The 15,694-nt window shown below is 44.1% G+C and overlaps 2 protein-coding genes across 2 annotated transcripts; both read left to right on the forward strand.

Moving 5' to 3' along the window:
- The first annotated feature begins 770 nt into the window (after window positions 1-770).
- Window positions 771-5,070, forward strand: LOC144667760 (interferon alpha-F-like). The gene is made up of 4 exons (XM_078529204.1): window positions 771-902; window positions 1,070-1,159; window positions 4,623-4,862; window positions 4,972-5,070. Exons 1-4 carry the CDS (start codon window positions 771-773, stop codon window positions 5,068-5,070), a joined length of 561 nt encoding a protein of 186 aa, XP_078385330.1.
- Window positions 5,071-10,094: 5,024 nt separating this feature from the next.
- On the forward strand, window positions 10,095-15,694 carry LOC144667761 (interferon alpha-F-like). Its single transcript, XM_078529205.1, has 4 exons — window positions 10,095-10,226; window positions 12,553-12,642; window positions 15,248-15,487; window positions 15,596-15,694. Exons 1-4 carry the CDS (start codon window positions 10,095-10,097, stop codon window positions 15,692-15,694), a joined length of 561 nt encoding a protein of 186 aa, XP_078385331.1.

Genomic DNA, 15,694 nt, shown 5'->3' on the forward strand with positions numbered 1-15,694 from the left:
TGAAAATGGCTCCAGAAAACAACCGAGAAATGAGAAACTTCTCCCAGTTAAAGAGCAGATTGTGGGACAGGTCAATCGGAGCGGAGTCTGTCCCCATGAAGCGGTGTCCCTGGGCTGTGAGCCGAGCTCTCTGCAATGTCCAACCTGTGAAGTGTGAACAGGACAAGCGCCAGGTGAACACACCGCGGGGACACAGTGGATTTCAAAGGGAATCGCTCTTCATGGGGCCCAATGTCAGCACTAAAAGCCGCCGCACCGGATCACCGCTGTCGCTCTCTCTATAATCCGGATGATAAAATCCAGCCCCCGATACATGTTCACACTGCCCCCAATTCAGAGCCTCCCTCTACACCACCTTCGTGCCCCAGGTGAGCTGAAGCCACACAACACTGAGCTGGAACCGAGCGCTGCCTGTGATTTTCAACCGGGGATTTTCCACTCGCTGCTTCCGGAATCTCCAGCTTTTACATTCCTGACCTCAGAAAGGAAACCGGACAAACTATTGATCTCCCGCAGCTCTTCCAAAAATCCTCGAGCCCGTTTTCACTTTTCGAATGTAATGCCACACATTAAAGCCGACAGCATGGCAGCGCCAGTGAGAGCACCGAGCAGACTCCACACTCACACTCACACCGTTCGGCAGCACAGGCGCTCGCTCCCGGATCACAAGCGGCTCCGATTCGACTTTCCCAGTTTAAATCCGCCGCGGAATCAAGAAGCCGTCGGTTTCTCATCTTTCACATCGGTGTTTCACTCTGGGTCGCTTGATCATGGCTTTGGCGAGTATCTGGAGATTCTGGATGGTGTTGCTCTTCTTGTCCGGGACCCTCAGTCTGGGATGTGAGAGGCTGCAATTACAGCAAGTTCTCAACACAGAGACTCTCAGCAAACTGAATGCAATGGTGAGTTGAACCTGCAGCCAGAGCAGGAGGTGAATCACATTGTGTCCATTTGTTTTGAAAAATTATATCAGGAGAAGTCGTTTTCGTCCTTGCAACGGTTAATTGTCAGCGGACTGCAGTATTTCTGTTTCTCATGTGTTTGAAACAGTGTTTGTCTTTTCTCTCAGGGCGGTCGCTTCCCCCGACAATGTATAAGGGAAAGGTTGGACCTGAAAACCAAGCCCATGGATCTAGTGAGGCTTTCGGAGGGTTTGCAGGTGAGTGAACACTGGGGCTTATTTTCACTTATACTAACAGAATTTTATGTAAAACCAGGTTGAGATCCACAGCCCTCGCCCAGAACGTACATAGCAGGTCGCCCACTGATGTGAAGATGTCGGTAGAGATAAGAGTCAGTTCCTGCTTAGAGTCAGGATTGATTACGTGCTGCGCAGTTTAAGATCCCTGGAGGGATGTCCACATGTCAGATCCACATCCCTGAAAAACTCAGCAGGTTTGGCAGCATCGGCGGAGAAGAAAAGAGTTGACGTTTCGAGTCCTCATGACCCTTCGGCAGAACTGAGTAAAGTTAGGAGAGGGGTGAAATATAAACTGGTATAAGGTGGGGGGTGGGGGCGGGGGAGAGAAGTTGGTGCGATGCGGGGGGTGGGGGGAGTGGTTGTAGGGACAAGCAAGCAGTGATAGGAGCAGATAATCAAAAGATGTCACAGACAAAAGGATCAAAGGGGTGTTAAAGGTGGTGATATTACCTAAGAAAATGTGCTAATTAAGAATGGATGGCAGGACACTCAAGGTACAGCTCTAGTGGGGCTGGGGTGGAAAGACTGACGACAGGGTATTACAGTTATAGATTTAAAAATAATGGAAATAGGTGGGAAAAGAAAAATCTATATAAATTATTGGACCAAAACAAAAGGGAGGGGGATGAAACGGGAAGGGGGTGGGGATGGGGGAGGGAGTTTAAGATCTAAAGTTTTGAATTCAATATTCAGCCCGGAAGGCTGTAAAGTGCCTAGTCGGAAGATGAGGTGCTGTTCCTCCAGTTTGCGTTGGGCTTCACTGGAACAATGCAGCAAGCCAAGGACAGATATGTGGGCAAGAGAGCAGGGTGGAGTGTTAAAATGGCAAGCGACAGGGAGGTTTGGGTCTTTCTTGCGGTCAGACCGCAAGTGTTCTGCAAAGCAGTCACCCAGTTTGCATTTGGTCTCTCCAATGTAGAGGAGACTGCATTGGGAGCAACGAATGCAGTGGACTAAATTAGGGGAAATGCAATTGAAATGCTGCTTCACTTGGAAGGAATGTTTGGGCCCTTGGACGGTGAGGAAAGAGGAAGTGAAGGGGCAGGTGTTGCATCTTCTGCGTGGGCATGGGTAAGTGCCATAGGTGGGGGGTGAGGAGTAGGGGGTGATGGAGGAGTGGACCAGGGTGTCCCGGAGGAAACGATCCCTACAGAATGCCGCCAGGGGGGGTGAAGGGAAGATGCGTTTGGTGGTGGCATCATGCTGGAGTTGGCAGAAATGGCGGAGGATGATCCTTTGAATGCGGAGGCTGGTGGGGTGATAAGTGAGGACAAGGGGGACCCTATCATGTTTCTGGGAGGGAGGAGAAGGCATGAGGGTGGATGCACGGGAGATGGGCCGGACACGGTTGAGGGCCCTGTCAACGACCGTGGGTGGAAAACCTCGGTTAAGGAAGAAGGAGGACATGTCAGAGGAACTGTTTTTGAAGGTAGCATCATCAGAACAGATGTGACGGAGGCAAAGGAACTGAGAGAATGGGATGGAGTCCTTACAGGAAGTGGGGTGTGAGGAGCTGTAGTCGAGGTAGCTGTGGGAGTCAGTAGGCTTGTAATGGATATTGGTGGACAGTCTATCATCAGAAATTGAGACAGAGAGGTCAAGGAAGGGAAGGGAAGTGTCAGAGATGGACCATATGAAAATGATGGCCATTAGCTTAGTTGGTTAGTCGAGAATAACGCCACCAGAGCGGGTTCAATTCCTTTCCCACTGAGGTAGATTTTGAGACCTGCCGCTTTGCCCTGCACCTGACATTGGGAGAAAATGGCAAACCACCACCGACAAATGAAAAACTGCCCAGAAATCAGTTCAGGATGAAGAATCAACAGATAACAAGCCAAGGACATGCCTTCTGGCACAGCGCACCTCCCGCTGGCAGGGATACAATCAACTAATTGGCAGTCAATTAAATATTGAGAAGTCCAAAGACATTCTTTTCAACTACCGCCATTAACTCTGTTCCCTAGTTACTGACTTCAAAGCTCTACCGAACCAATGTCTGATACTGACTCAGAATATTGGCCTTCTATTTAACCCACAGCTGAGCTTCCAACACCATCAGCAAGCTAACCTATTTCAACCTTCGTAATATCACCCATCTCTGCACTTGCCTCAGCTCATCTGATCCTGAAACTTTGATCCATGTATTTCTTCCCCTAGACTCCATTATTCTAATACTCTTCAGGCTGACCTCCCACCTTGCACCCTCTATAAACTCGAACTCACTCAATTAACTGCTGCAATATATCTAAACTCTAATATATCTAAATATCCCAACGAGCACAATGTCCTAATCAGCCATCACCTCAGTATTCTGAGATCTATTCTGAGGCAATGTAAGATCAAAAGGCAGCTGTAAGCCTCCAACTGGCTCCACAGTGGAAAGAACCTCATTTTGAATTCGTAAGATGAAAATGCTTTGCCTGATGTTTGGTTAAGTCTGTGCGTTTCTGGTGCCTTAATGGAGATTAGTTTGGGAATCTGTTTAAAATTATGATGGTAGTAATTTGTAGCCATGTGTGCATATTTTAACCTGTGTAAATGAATAAAATATTTCAATTAGTTTCATGTAAAACCTCAAGAACTGGTGGTCTGATTCCTGAATTTAGAGTTGTATCTCAAACATAACACTTAAAATGATAGGTTATTACAGTTGTTTAAAGTTTTCCTCAGGGACTTTTAAATAACTCAGCTGCACCAACTGCATCGCCCCAGCTTCCAAACCAGCAACATCTCTTTTTTTATATACTCATGCTGGTTTTGCCCCTTGCATTTTTTGTAACTTCCTCCAGGCCCCAACAACCCTTCCAGATCTCTGTGTTACATCCAATGTTCTCATCATGCTCATTCCAGATGTTCATTGCTCCATCACTGTGTAGCTGTGCCTTCATCTGTCTGGCCCTTAAGCTCTGGAATTAACTCCTTCCTAACTCTCTCTCCTCTGTAATTGCCTCCTAAAAGCCTAACTCTGAGCAAACATTCCACCTCCTTTTGTGGCTGGGTGTAAATTTTCTTTGATAATGCCCCTGTGAACCTTCTTGAGGTTTTTCACTATGTTAAATGTCCTACATAAATGCAAGTTGTTATTGTTGGTATCATGGGACCAATTGGAACTGTACATAGACTGGTCTAAATGGGGTGTGATGTCACCATCAGCAGAGAGTCTCAAAGTGTTTGGCCAGGTGATAGATCTTCAGTGCCAGTTGGACTGTAGAGTTTGCATCAGTACTAGCCTGTACCACCTAGTAACTACATTTCAGGGAATATAATAATCAGTTAAATAGAGGCAGCAACTTTATTGATGTGATGTAATTAGTCACTTTCTCCTGAGCAACAGCAAGGATTAACTGTGAAATTTGCACCAACCCTGACTGGTTACACAGGAACAGGTCCTCTCTAATGTCCTTGTGAATATTTCTCACAGGCCCAGGACAGGATCCAGATTGTCCATCAAACCCTGCGTCACATCAGTAAGATCTACAGCATGAACCTGGGCTCAGTCACGTGGCCCCGAGACAAGGTGGAAAACGTCCGGCTTCTCCTGGATCGGCAGCTCAGCGAGCTGGAAGAATGTGTCAGGGAACCAGGGTCAGAGCACAAGATGAGGAGAAACTCCGCCATTCAAAAATACTTCAGGAAACTTCGAAAGTTTCTCAAACAGAAGGTGAGACAATAAATAATTGACAGTGTGATTACTGCCATGTCGTTCATTCAGCTGCATTTAAATCTGTTCATTCTCTAATGAGGTTTCCTGAATGATTTCTCTTTTTCAGGGATTCAGTGACTGTGCCTGGGAAATAATCCGCACTGAGACCAGGACCCGTTTACAACAGCTCCTTTTCGTAACGGCACAAATCAACAGAAGAAACTGAAAAAATTCCAGTAGTAGAGACTAAATTAATTTATTTAAATTACCTCCTATTTATAAAAATAATTATATCTTATTGTATTTTATTGTATTGCTGAGATGACACTTTGATGCTTGGTGGCCGATGGAGAGCAAAGAATATCTTGATGCCACTTTATATTTGATTATTTGTTTCAATTTATTGATAGTTCTCGCTCTGATATTTTTCTGTGTTGAAATGTTAAATGTTTCACGAGGGGAAAAATCTGAGGAAAAATGCTATTTCTGTCCCTCCCTTTATTGGCTGGCAGTGGCTGCAATAACAGTTTCATTTCACCTTTGCTCTGTTAAGCACCTGATTCCAGTGGTTGGATATCCAGCGTAGATTCTCTGAACTGGCCCACGTAGCTTGCTCCTAATGCTCCTTATCTTATCTGCATTGAGTTAAACTGAATGCCATGATGCCTTTCTGCAATAGATGTTACGGTTTTTAAGGTGTAAAATCAAAAATGAAAAGAAGGAACTGAAGATTTTTCAATGACAAGTTTTATACAGATTGAAAAGATAATAAGTTATTTTAGAGTCCTCACTTTTTAAAGAAGTATAATATTTTATGCATACAGAATGCAAAGTATCATTAATTATAAAGTTCTGTCAGCTTGGCTCAATGCTGGCACTCTGAGGCAGAAAGTGGTAGGTTCAAACCCCACTCCAAAGGTTTAATTTCCATTGAGTTTTATGAAGCTCCTTATCCAACTGCTGGACTTCCAGTGACAATTCTGCACTGGAAATGGTCTGGCCATTCCACAACTCTGGTTTCCAGGTTACTCTCAGGCTCAAGGGTGGGGTTGCAGCCCAATGACCACTGACCTTATTCCTGTTCCACAGTAACCTTTACATTTCTGCTCTCCAAGACGTCAACACTGCAACTAATTCCACGTCATTTTAATGTATTGATATTTATCATTGTGATGCCTTTGTGTAATGAATTGCTACAGTTTTATACAATGTATGAAGTGAGTTCAAAAAGAAATGTTAATTTATTGATATTTAAGATTTGCGAAATTAGTGTTTTTTTTATAAAACTGAAAACTTTTTATGTTGAAGGAAAGCATGTTTGTAATAGCTCAAATCAGCAGAAGAAACTGAAAAAGACATGTTTACTACAGGCTGGGAGCAATGAATATTTATTTTTAAAAACTTTCAATTTAAAGCTATTTCCATATATATTTGTAACAAATTTTATATTTTATTGTACTGATCACAGAACAATCAGTGACATGATGGTATTATTTATTTTATTTATTGATTGATATTTATTGCTGTGACATTTTCACCTGATGTAATCCTAAACCTTCAGTGGCTGGGGTGTCTGCTCTGGAATTTACTGTCAGGCTTTCAAGATATGGGTTTGCAGACCTATAAACCCTGGGCTGCACTGACCTTTCCATTTCTCCCTTCCTAAGTTAAGTGGCCAACTTTCCAATCTATTTCAGCCACTGTAATTTATTGATCTTTATTGTTGTGATGTCTTCATATAATGAAATATTACAGTGTTATACAATGTATAACGTGAGTTTTTCACAATAACTTATTTAATGATATTTATTAAGATTTGGGGAACACACAATGTTTTTTGTAACTGGAAAATTTTATATACAATGAGAGCCTTTTCCTGTAAATAAATTATTTTCAATATTACGCATTAACTGAAATGATGTTCGTTTGTCAGTTCTGTGGATTGGTTTTCCATACTCTGTATAAATGCTCTGGGTTCTCTTACCTGCTGCCTCTTCCTGTCAGTCCTTCTCTGTTCTCCTCTCCTTTCTCCACAATTGGATTTTCCCTCACCCGTTGGAACTGTGACCACATTGTGAACCAAACAGGCCTGATTTATCATCTTTTAACCCTCTGCTTCTCAAGGCCATATTCCAGCTCCAAATGAGAGAGGACTGAACGTTATGTTCAGGACAGACAAGTGGAAAATGGAGGCAATAATTGGAAATGGACAGATGGAGAAATGGAATAGTTGGATGTAGGAGATGACTGGAGTGTCAGCCATAGTGAAGATATGGGGACAACAGACAATGGGGTTAAAAGTGACATCAGGCAATGAGTAGGAAGGAGATGACTGGAGAGTGGGGATGAAAATCTCTTATTTCGCATTGTGGTTTACACCTTCTGAAAATCTGCATGTTAAACACTGTCTGCATTACATAAGAACAGAAAAAAAATAGAAGGATTAGGCCATTTGGCCACTCAAGCCTGCTCCACCATTCAATAATATTCTGACTGATTTGATTGTGGCCTGAAATTCACTTCCCTGCCTTCCACCCATAACATTTGACTCCTTTGTTGATCAAATTCTATATAACTCAGTTTTGGATATATTCAGTAACCCAACCTCTACTGTTCTCTGGGGTGAAGAAATTCAAAGGTTAATGACACTCGGCACAAAAGAAATCCTCCTCATCTCCATGTCACATGCAGTTGCCGTACTCTGAAACTGTGACCCTGAATCCCCCTCCCGCCCTCACCCCATTCCAGATTCCTCCAGAGAGGAAATATCTCAATACCTACCCGTTCAAATCTCCTCACAATCTGAAATGATTCAATGACATCACCTCTCATTCTTCAAAACTCGAAGGAGTATAGGCTCAACCTGGTTAAGTTTGCTTCATAAACCAACTTCTCTTTCCAGGAATCAACCTGGTGAACCCTCTCTGAAGTGTCTCCAATGCAAGTTAATCGCTGCTTAAATAAGGAGACCAAAGCTGTACATAGTACTCCAGGCCTGGTCTCACAAATGGCCTGTAGAGTTGAAGCAAAACTTCCCTAATTGTATTCTTCATCCTCTTTGCAATAAAGGACAACATACCATTTACCTTTCCAATTAATTGCTCTACCTGTTTGCTAAATTTTCATTGCTCAGGTCCAAGGACACCCAGGTCCCTCTGCACTGAAAGATTCTGTGTTCTTTCTCCATTTAAACAACATTCTGACTTTCTGCTGGGCACAGCAACGGCTAACTTGTGTCTTAAATTACATCAGTCACTATATATCTAAAGTACTTTATAAGCTGTTGAGTGCTTTGAGACACCTGTGGTCAGGAAGGGCACAATGTGAATGCAAGCCTGTTTTGAAAAAAATATCATCGAGAAAGCTGGGCCTACACACAAAACTGCCCTCACTCCAGGGTGAATTTATCAGCAGTGCAGTTGTTTACAGGCCTTCCAAAGGGCCCCAAAAAATAAACTGGATGATTTGGGTTTGAGTACAGCAACAGACATGTGTTAAAAGGTTTGCAAAGCAACTTTATTAATTTACAAATACAATAACTATTGCATTCCAATTCCAAAAAAGTGGGAATGAACCAATCCAATTTCCATCACCATTAATTTCTACAAAACAGCAAAGGTTGCTTCCCATTCAAGGGACAAGCATACTGACTTGGAACTATTTACCATTTCTTCACTGTTACTGGCTAACACTCCTGGAAAACCCTTCCCAACACCTCTGTAAATTCACCTACACCACATGAACGGCAGCAGTTCAGGTGTTCAAGGGGGCGGTTCATCACCACCTTCTGTCGGGTAATTAGGGAGGAGCAACAAATTCTGGCCTTTCCAGAGACGCCCACGTTCCATCAAGGAAGAAATGAAGCCAAATTATGCAAAAGTAGCTGTGAATGATCCGCATATTTTAGTAATGTAAAAATGCACACGCTCCCGTAGGTCCTTCCTATTTCCTCTAATGTCACTCGCCAGTGTTTTTAATATTCTTCCTTCAGTTCCCTGACCCTCCTTCCGCCTCCGCCTTCAATAATTACAATTCCCACTGTTCTATTCGCCAATAACAGCATTGTTGTAAATTGTAGTTTCTCGCGTGTCTCCAGTTGGGGAATGTGGGATCCCGCTCCCACATCCACCCGGACGGTAGATTTTGGTTACACTTCCAGCTGAGAGGGATTTGGTGACATTTCCTATGTACCCGGGCATTTACCGAATACCCTAAAGCTTTTCCCAACTGCCCCTCACCCCTCTCAGTCTGATCCACCCTCTTTACAAACCCTCCTCCCTTTCGGAAATGACAAAACACGTCACTTTCCTTCAGGCACTTTCGCTTTGGGATGAAATGGACACCAGGTTAATTTCCAGAGAGAAAGTGACACGGACACTTTCCCGGGAGAGAGACAAGAAAGAAAGGATGAAAGAAAAGAGAGCGGGATCACTTTCGGACTCAGAATCGGAGCAGATCAAATATTCTTTCAATCCGACTCTGAAAATGGCTCCAGAAAACAACCGAGAAATGAGAAACTTCTCCCAGTTAAAGAGCAGATTGTGGGACAGGTCAATCGGAGCGGAGTCTGTCCCCATGAAGCGGTGTCCCTGGGCTGTGAGCCGAGCTGTCTGCAATGTCCAGCCTGTGAAGTGTGAACAGGACAAGCGCCAGGTGAACACACCGCGGGGACACAGTGGATTTCAAAGGGAATCGCTCTTCATGGGGCCCAATGTCAGCACTAAAAGCCGCCGCACCGGATCACCGCTGTCGCTCTCTCTATAATCCGGATGATAAAATCCAGCCCCCGATACATGTTCACACTGCCCCCAATTCAGAGCCTCCCTCTACACCACCTTCGTGCCCCAGGTGAGCTGAAGCCACACAACACTGAGCTGGAACCGAGCGCTGCCTGTGATTTTCAACCGGGGATTTTCCACTCGCTGCTTCCGGAATCTCCAGCTTTTACATTCCTGACCTCAGAAAGGAAACCGGACAAACTATTGATCTCCCGCAGCTCTTCCAAAAATCCTCGAGCCCGTTTTCACTTTTCGAATGTAATGCCACACATTAAAGCCGACAGCATGGCAGCGCCAGTGAGAGCACCGAGCAGACTCCACACTCACACTCACACCGTTCGGCAGCACAGGCGCTCGCTCCCGGATCACAAGCGGCTCCGATTCCACTTTCCCAGTTTAAATCCGCCGCGGAATCACGAAGCCGTCGGTTTCTCATCTTTCACATCGGTGTTTCACTCTGGGTCGCTTGATCATGGCTTTGGCGAGTATCTGGAGATTCTGGATGGTGTTGCTCTTCTTGTCCGGGACCATCAGTCTGGGATGTGACAGGCTGCAGTTACAGCAAGTTCTCAACACAGAGACTCTCAGCAAACTGAATGCAATGGTGAGTTGAACCCAAAACACCGAGTCGGTAATTAGGTTGAGGGGAGACAGGGAATCAGCCTCCAGGAGAGATTAAATCTGGATTTGGGTGAAGGAACAAATGGGATCTGAGAGGAAATTGGAAAGCAGACATTGAGGAGGAGGGCGCTCAATGACGGAAGAAGCGGAATGTGAACCTGAAGGGGGAGAGGGGGCAAATCAGAGACAGCCCATCAGTAACAACCATTCAGAATAATAGAGCGACTTTAAGGTCTCAAGGTGCCTCACGGGAATGTTATACAGCAACATTTGTTGTGGTGGGCACAGCAAGATTTCAAACTTTGCAGATGATACAAATTTTGGAAATGTTGTCAACTGTGATGCGGATGGTGCTGAACTTAAAAACGACGTTGGCATGTTTGTGGATTGGGCAGACAAGTGGCAGATGAAGTTCAATGTAGAGAAATGTGAGGTGATACGTTTTGGGAGGCAAGATAAGGCGAGACCTTATAAAATAAAGGGAGTGACTCTACAGGATGTGCAGGAACAGAGGGACCTCGGTGTATATGCGGATTGGTCATTGAAGATGGCAGGGCATATTGAGAGCAGTTAATAAAGAATATACTAGCATAGGCTTTATTAATTGTGGCGTTGAGTAGAAGAGAAAAGAGGTCATGTCGAACTTGTATAAGACACCAGTTAGGCATCATCTGGAGTACTGTTCTGGGCACCATACTTGAGGAAGGATGTGAGGGTATTGGTGAGAGTACAGAGGAGGTTAACAAGAATCATTCCCAGGATAACGAACTGTAGCTACGCGGGAGGATTGGAGAGGTTGTCACTGTTTTCCTTGGAGAAAAGAATGTGGAGATTAGGCTTAATTGAGGAACTCAAGATACCCTGTGGGGTATGGACAGCGTAAATAATAAGAAACCGTCTCCACGAAAGCGAACATCAAGAAATATAGGGCACAGGTTGAAAATAGTTGGCAAAGGGAGTAAATGTGATATGAGGAGCAATTTTTGAACCCAGGGTGTGATTGGAGCAAACTTCACACAGTGCTTTCAATATTTGAAAATGTGGATGAGAATTTTAAAATGAAGGTATTTCTTATCCAGGAGACTGACGCTGTGTTTTGTTTGATCTCCCTGAGGGGATGCATGTCGAACAGAAATAGAAAGGGACCTAAAATAGATTCTTGGGGACACAGAGGCTAAACGTTGGGGCTGGGTGGGTGATGTTGTTAAGAGATGCCATTCTGGGGGTTTACAGTCTGCATTTAGACAGTGGGAGCCAGGCAGTGTATCCCCAACCAGCAGGCCCATGGTGGAGAAAGTTGAATTCTGATGTTCATGTCGACTATGTCACAGGACTAGAAGGAGGAGAATGTTTTACATATGTCACGGGCATGTTGAATGTAATTTATGAATTTGCCTATCACCTTATGGAGATCTTGTGATGCAATGGGTCGGACCTGCTTTCAGGCAGAGAACTCAAGAACAAGTACAGCCTTATAATCTATCAATGTAACCAAATGCCCCTTCATTGCCCCCTTAATGCGAATCCGTTCAATTTGGAGGAAGCATGATAATTTTCCCAAAACATTGTTAAAACTGTTGATCCAAATTTCTAGAACTTTGAGCTGGAACCGAGCGCGGGTTGTGATGTTCTCTCGGGCATCTTACAGTCACTGGATCAGGAATCTCCAGATTTCAGGTTCCTTATCTCAGACAGGGAGCAGACAAACTCTTCCTCTCCTGAAGTCCTTCCAAAACTCCAGCAACCAGATTTCACTTTTCGAGTGTAATAGCAACATCGCCAGTCTCCCCTCTTCACAGCGACAGCAACTCCCAGCACAATTCTCACACAAACATACACAAACAGGACTGGACATTCAGGCGGTCGCTCCGGCTTCACAAGCGGCAGCATTTCCACTCCTCGTGTTTCATTCGCTTCAAAGGAATAGACTTTCGGTGTGGTCCCAGATCCGCTCAGTGTCTGATCCTCAGCTCGGGGTGTTTCACTCTGGGTCGCTTGATCATGGCTTTGGCGAGTATCTGGAGATTTTGGATGGTGTTGCTCTTCTTGTCCGGGACCCTCAGTCTGGGATGTGACAGGCTGCAGTTACAGCAAGTTCTCAACACAGAGACTCTCAGAAAACTGAATGCAATGGTGAGTTGAACCTGCAGTCAGAGCAGGAGGTGAATCACATTGTGTCCGCTTGCTGTGAAATGTCACATCAGGGGAAATGTTTTGCGATTTGTCATTTTGTGCAATGAATTGTCTGTGATTCTCCAGTATTTGAGTTTTTGGGGCTGATTGTAACAGTGATTGTTTTCCCCTCTCAGGGCGGACCCTTTCCCCGACACTGTATAAGACAGAGACTCTCACTGAAAACCAAACCCTTGAACCTGGTGAAACTCTCGAAGGAATTAGAGGTGAGTGAACACTCGGTTCATTTGAGTCACACAGGGCTTTTATACAAAGTAAGATCAACAACCGGATCGGAAACTTCCACATCAGGAATTTGAAACAGAGTGAAATGTACCCATTGTGAATGTAGGAGCAGTCTCACTTATTGTATTTCACTCACTATCTCACTCATGAACTATATCACTCTCTCTAACCGCACTCACTACCCCTTATCTCCAACTCTCTCCCTCCCTGATATTATGTCCCTCCCGCTAACTACCTGCTCTGGGAACTATCCGACTGGATCTCCCATCTCCTTTTCCTGCAGGGCCTCTAGAATATTCCGTGCAGACCACTGCCTGATGGGCCTGTTGTCAAAGATGTTTCTCTGCCTAAGCATTTCTACACGGGATAGGTGGTGAGTCAGGTTCCAAAGGCTTCGAGTGTTCGCGACAACAAGGCCAGTTCCATCCTTTGCAACACGTGGGACAGGTTGAAAGTCAGCACTTGCAGTTTGCGTTCCAAGGGTCCACGCACAGCTTGATGCAGCAAGACCCAAATGTAGTCATCAGGATGAGGGCGATGTTCAGTGCGTTTTGTCCTCTGATCATTGACTATGTGAAAACTTCTCAACTTTTCTCAACCTAACACCCTTTAATTTTCTCACTGCCTCTAACCACCTCACTTCCTCTAATCATCTTATTCCCTGTAACAATTTGCCTCCCTCGAAACATCTCACTCCTCAGCTGCACTGAATGACTTTGGGGCATGAACCACGCAGGCAGGTTAGGCCATAGGATCATAGAATGATCCTGTGCTGAAGGAGACCGATTGGGCAGAATGGCCTGTTTCTGTGCCACGTTTCCGATCAACTACCTGGTGGAAAAATATGTTAGTAGGTACGCACTAACCAGCATTCATATATTCAAGAAAAATCACCTTTCCCAAACTTGATTGAGTTATGTGATAATGTAGAAGAGGGTGTTCATGAGTTTAGTGCGCTTAATCTTCTGCTGATGTCATCATACCTCTGCAGCACTTTGAATGAAAGATATAAATTATTCCCGCTCTCATCCCCCATTACAATGCAAAAATCTTCTCTGACTATTTATCCAATTCTCTCTAGAAAGTTATTATTGAATCTGCTTTTGCTGTTTTGTAAATCAATCCATACGCACACTTTTAAAAGACTAATCATCACAAGATCCAGCGCACAATCCTCATCAACACTCTCTGCTGCATTATCGCATAACTCAATCAAGCTGGGTAAGGATAATTTGATGGTAAAGATGTCTCCCCACAGATCATTGTATCTGAAGTTTTCCCACCACCCAAAATGGTCTAACTGGCCTGTATTTGTTGGGTTTATCCCTCTTCCATTTTTGAATGGGATGTAAGTATTTGAAATCTTCTGGTCCGCTGCCATCATGTCCCTCATATCTAAAGAGGACTGGAGGAAAGCGGCCAGAAGTGTCATTTCAACCCTTGCTTTCCTCAGCAATCTCAGCTGTATTCCGACCAGATCAGGTGACTTTCCTAACCTGAGTGCTGCCAATATTTTACGTAACTCCTCTTTATCTATTTTAATCCTACCCAATTTCTCTACTCGCTCCCCCTGCACTGTGACTTTTGAAGTATCTGCTTGTGAAGTGAAGACAAATTCCAAGAACTGGTTTAGATCCTCCGCCATGTCCTTTGTGTCCCACAAGAAGATTTATTTTTTGCTCACTAATCAACACAAACAAACATTTATTTACATGCTTATTAAAAGTTTTTAGCTTCCCTCTTACGTGACCTGCTCATCAATTCTCACGCATTCTGTTTATTCCTTATTTCTTTTGATAACTTTTCTCCATATTGGCTGCATTCAGCTTGGTTCCTCACTCAGCTAGGAGCCTAATGTTTCACATAAGGCTTCGTTTTCTGTTTTGTTTTAATGTCTACATCTTTCGGCGATGAGGTCATTGACCTTGCCATGCCCTTCCTTTCTGCTTCATTGAAAGGAGTCCAGTCTGCAACCATAACATCACCACTTAAAAAGAGCCTCAATTGCTACTTTCCTCCTGAGTTAGCACTATTTAAGAGGAGATGGTGGCTTAGTGGTAGATTCACAGGGTTAATAATTCATGGCCTAGGCTAATGCTCTGGGTACCTGAGTTCATGCCCCATCACACAGCTGGTGGAATTTTAATTCAATCAATAAACGTGGAATATAACACTAGTGTCAGTAATACTGACCATGCAACTATCATGGATATTTGTAAAACCCTTCTGATTCACTAATGACTTTTAAGAAAGGAAATGTGACTTCTGCATCTGGACTGGATGACATGTCACTCTCAGCACATGGTCGAATCTTCACTGTCCTTTCAAATATTCAGTTCAAGGGACATTAGGGATGGACATGTAATGCTGGCTTTGCCAGTGATGCCCACATCCCATGAATGTCTAAAGGAAAATAGAATCCTTGATTCAAATACACCTGGGCCAGATCCCGTTTAAATGCATAAAATTAATCCTCCCCCTTTTGCCCATTTTCAGCTCTAATTGTATTTTGTTATTTAACATAGTCTGTTCTAAAATTAAAGGTAAACATGTCCTTTCCAATGTCATTCTCTACATTATACACAGATACAGGACAGGATCCAGATTGTCCATCAAACCCTGCGTCACATCAGCAAGATCTACAGCATGAACCTGGGTTCAGCCACATGGGCCCAGGACAAGGTGGAAAACCTCCGGCTTCTCCTGGATCGGCAGCTCGCTGAGCTGGATGAATGTGTCAGGAAACCAGGATCAGAGCACAAGATGAGGAGAAACTCCGCCATTCACAATTACTTTAGGAAACTGGAAAAGTTTCTCAAACAGGTGGTAGGTCAATTGATAAATGACAATGTGATTGCTGGCATGTAGTTCATTTCACCACATTTAAATCTGCGCATTCTCTAATCGGTTTCCCTGAATAATTTTCTTTTTCAGAAATTCAGTGACTGTGCCTGGGAAATAATCCGCAATGAGACCAGAGCCCGTTTACAACAGCTCCTTTTCATCATAGCACAAATCAGCAGAAGAAACTGA

This window comes from Cetorhinus maximus, chromosome 25, assembly GCF_964194155.1.
Source record: "Cetorhinus maximus chromosome 25, sCetMax3.hap1.1, whole genome shotgun sequence".
Taxonomy (NCBI): Eukaryota; Metazoa; Chordata; class Chondrichthyes; order Lamniformes; family Cetorhinidae; genus Cetorhinus; species Cetorhinus maximus.

What these genes read in the sequence shown, in the direction of transcription:
- LOC144667760 (XM_078529204.1), top strand. Translation starts at nt 771, where the DNA reads ATGGCTTTGGCGAGTATCTGGAGATTCTGGATGGTGTTGCTCTTCTTG. An exon ending in TCAGCAAACTGAATGCAATG is followed by an intron (nt 903 to 1,069) that starts GTGAGTTGAACC and finishes CTTTTCTCTCAG; the next exon opens with GGCGGTCGCTTCCCCCGACA. An exon ending in GAAAGTTTCTCAAACAGAAG is followed by an intron (nt 4,863 to 4,971) that starts GTGAGACAATAA and finishes TCTCTTTTTCAG; the next exon opens with GGATTCAGTGACTGTGCCTG.
- LOC144667761 (XM_078529205.1), top strand. Translation starts at nt 10,095, where the DNA reads ATGGCTTTGGCGAGTATCTGGAGATTCTGGATGGTGTTGCTCTTCTTG. An exon ending in TCAGCAAACTGAATGCAATG is followed by an intron (nt 10,227 to 12,552) that starts GTGAGTTGAACC and finishes TTCCCCTCTCAG; the next exon opens with GGCGGACCCTTTCCCCGACA. An exon ending in AACTCTCGAAGGAATTAGAG is followed by an intron (nt 12,643 to 15,247) that starts GTGAGTGAACAC and finishes CATTATACACAG; the next exon opens with ATACAGGACAGGATCCAGAT.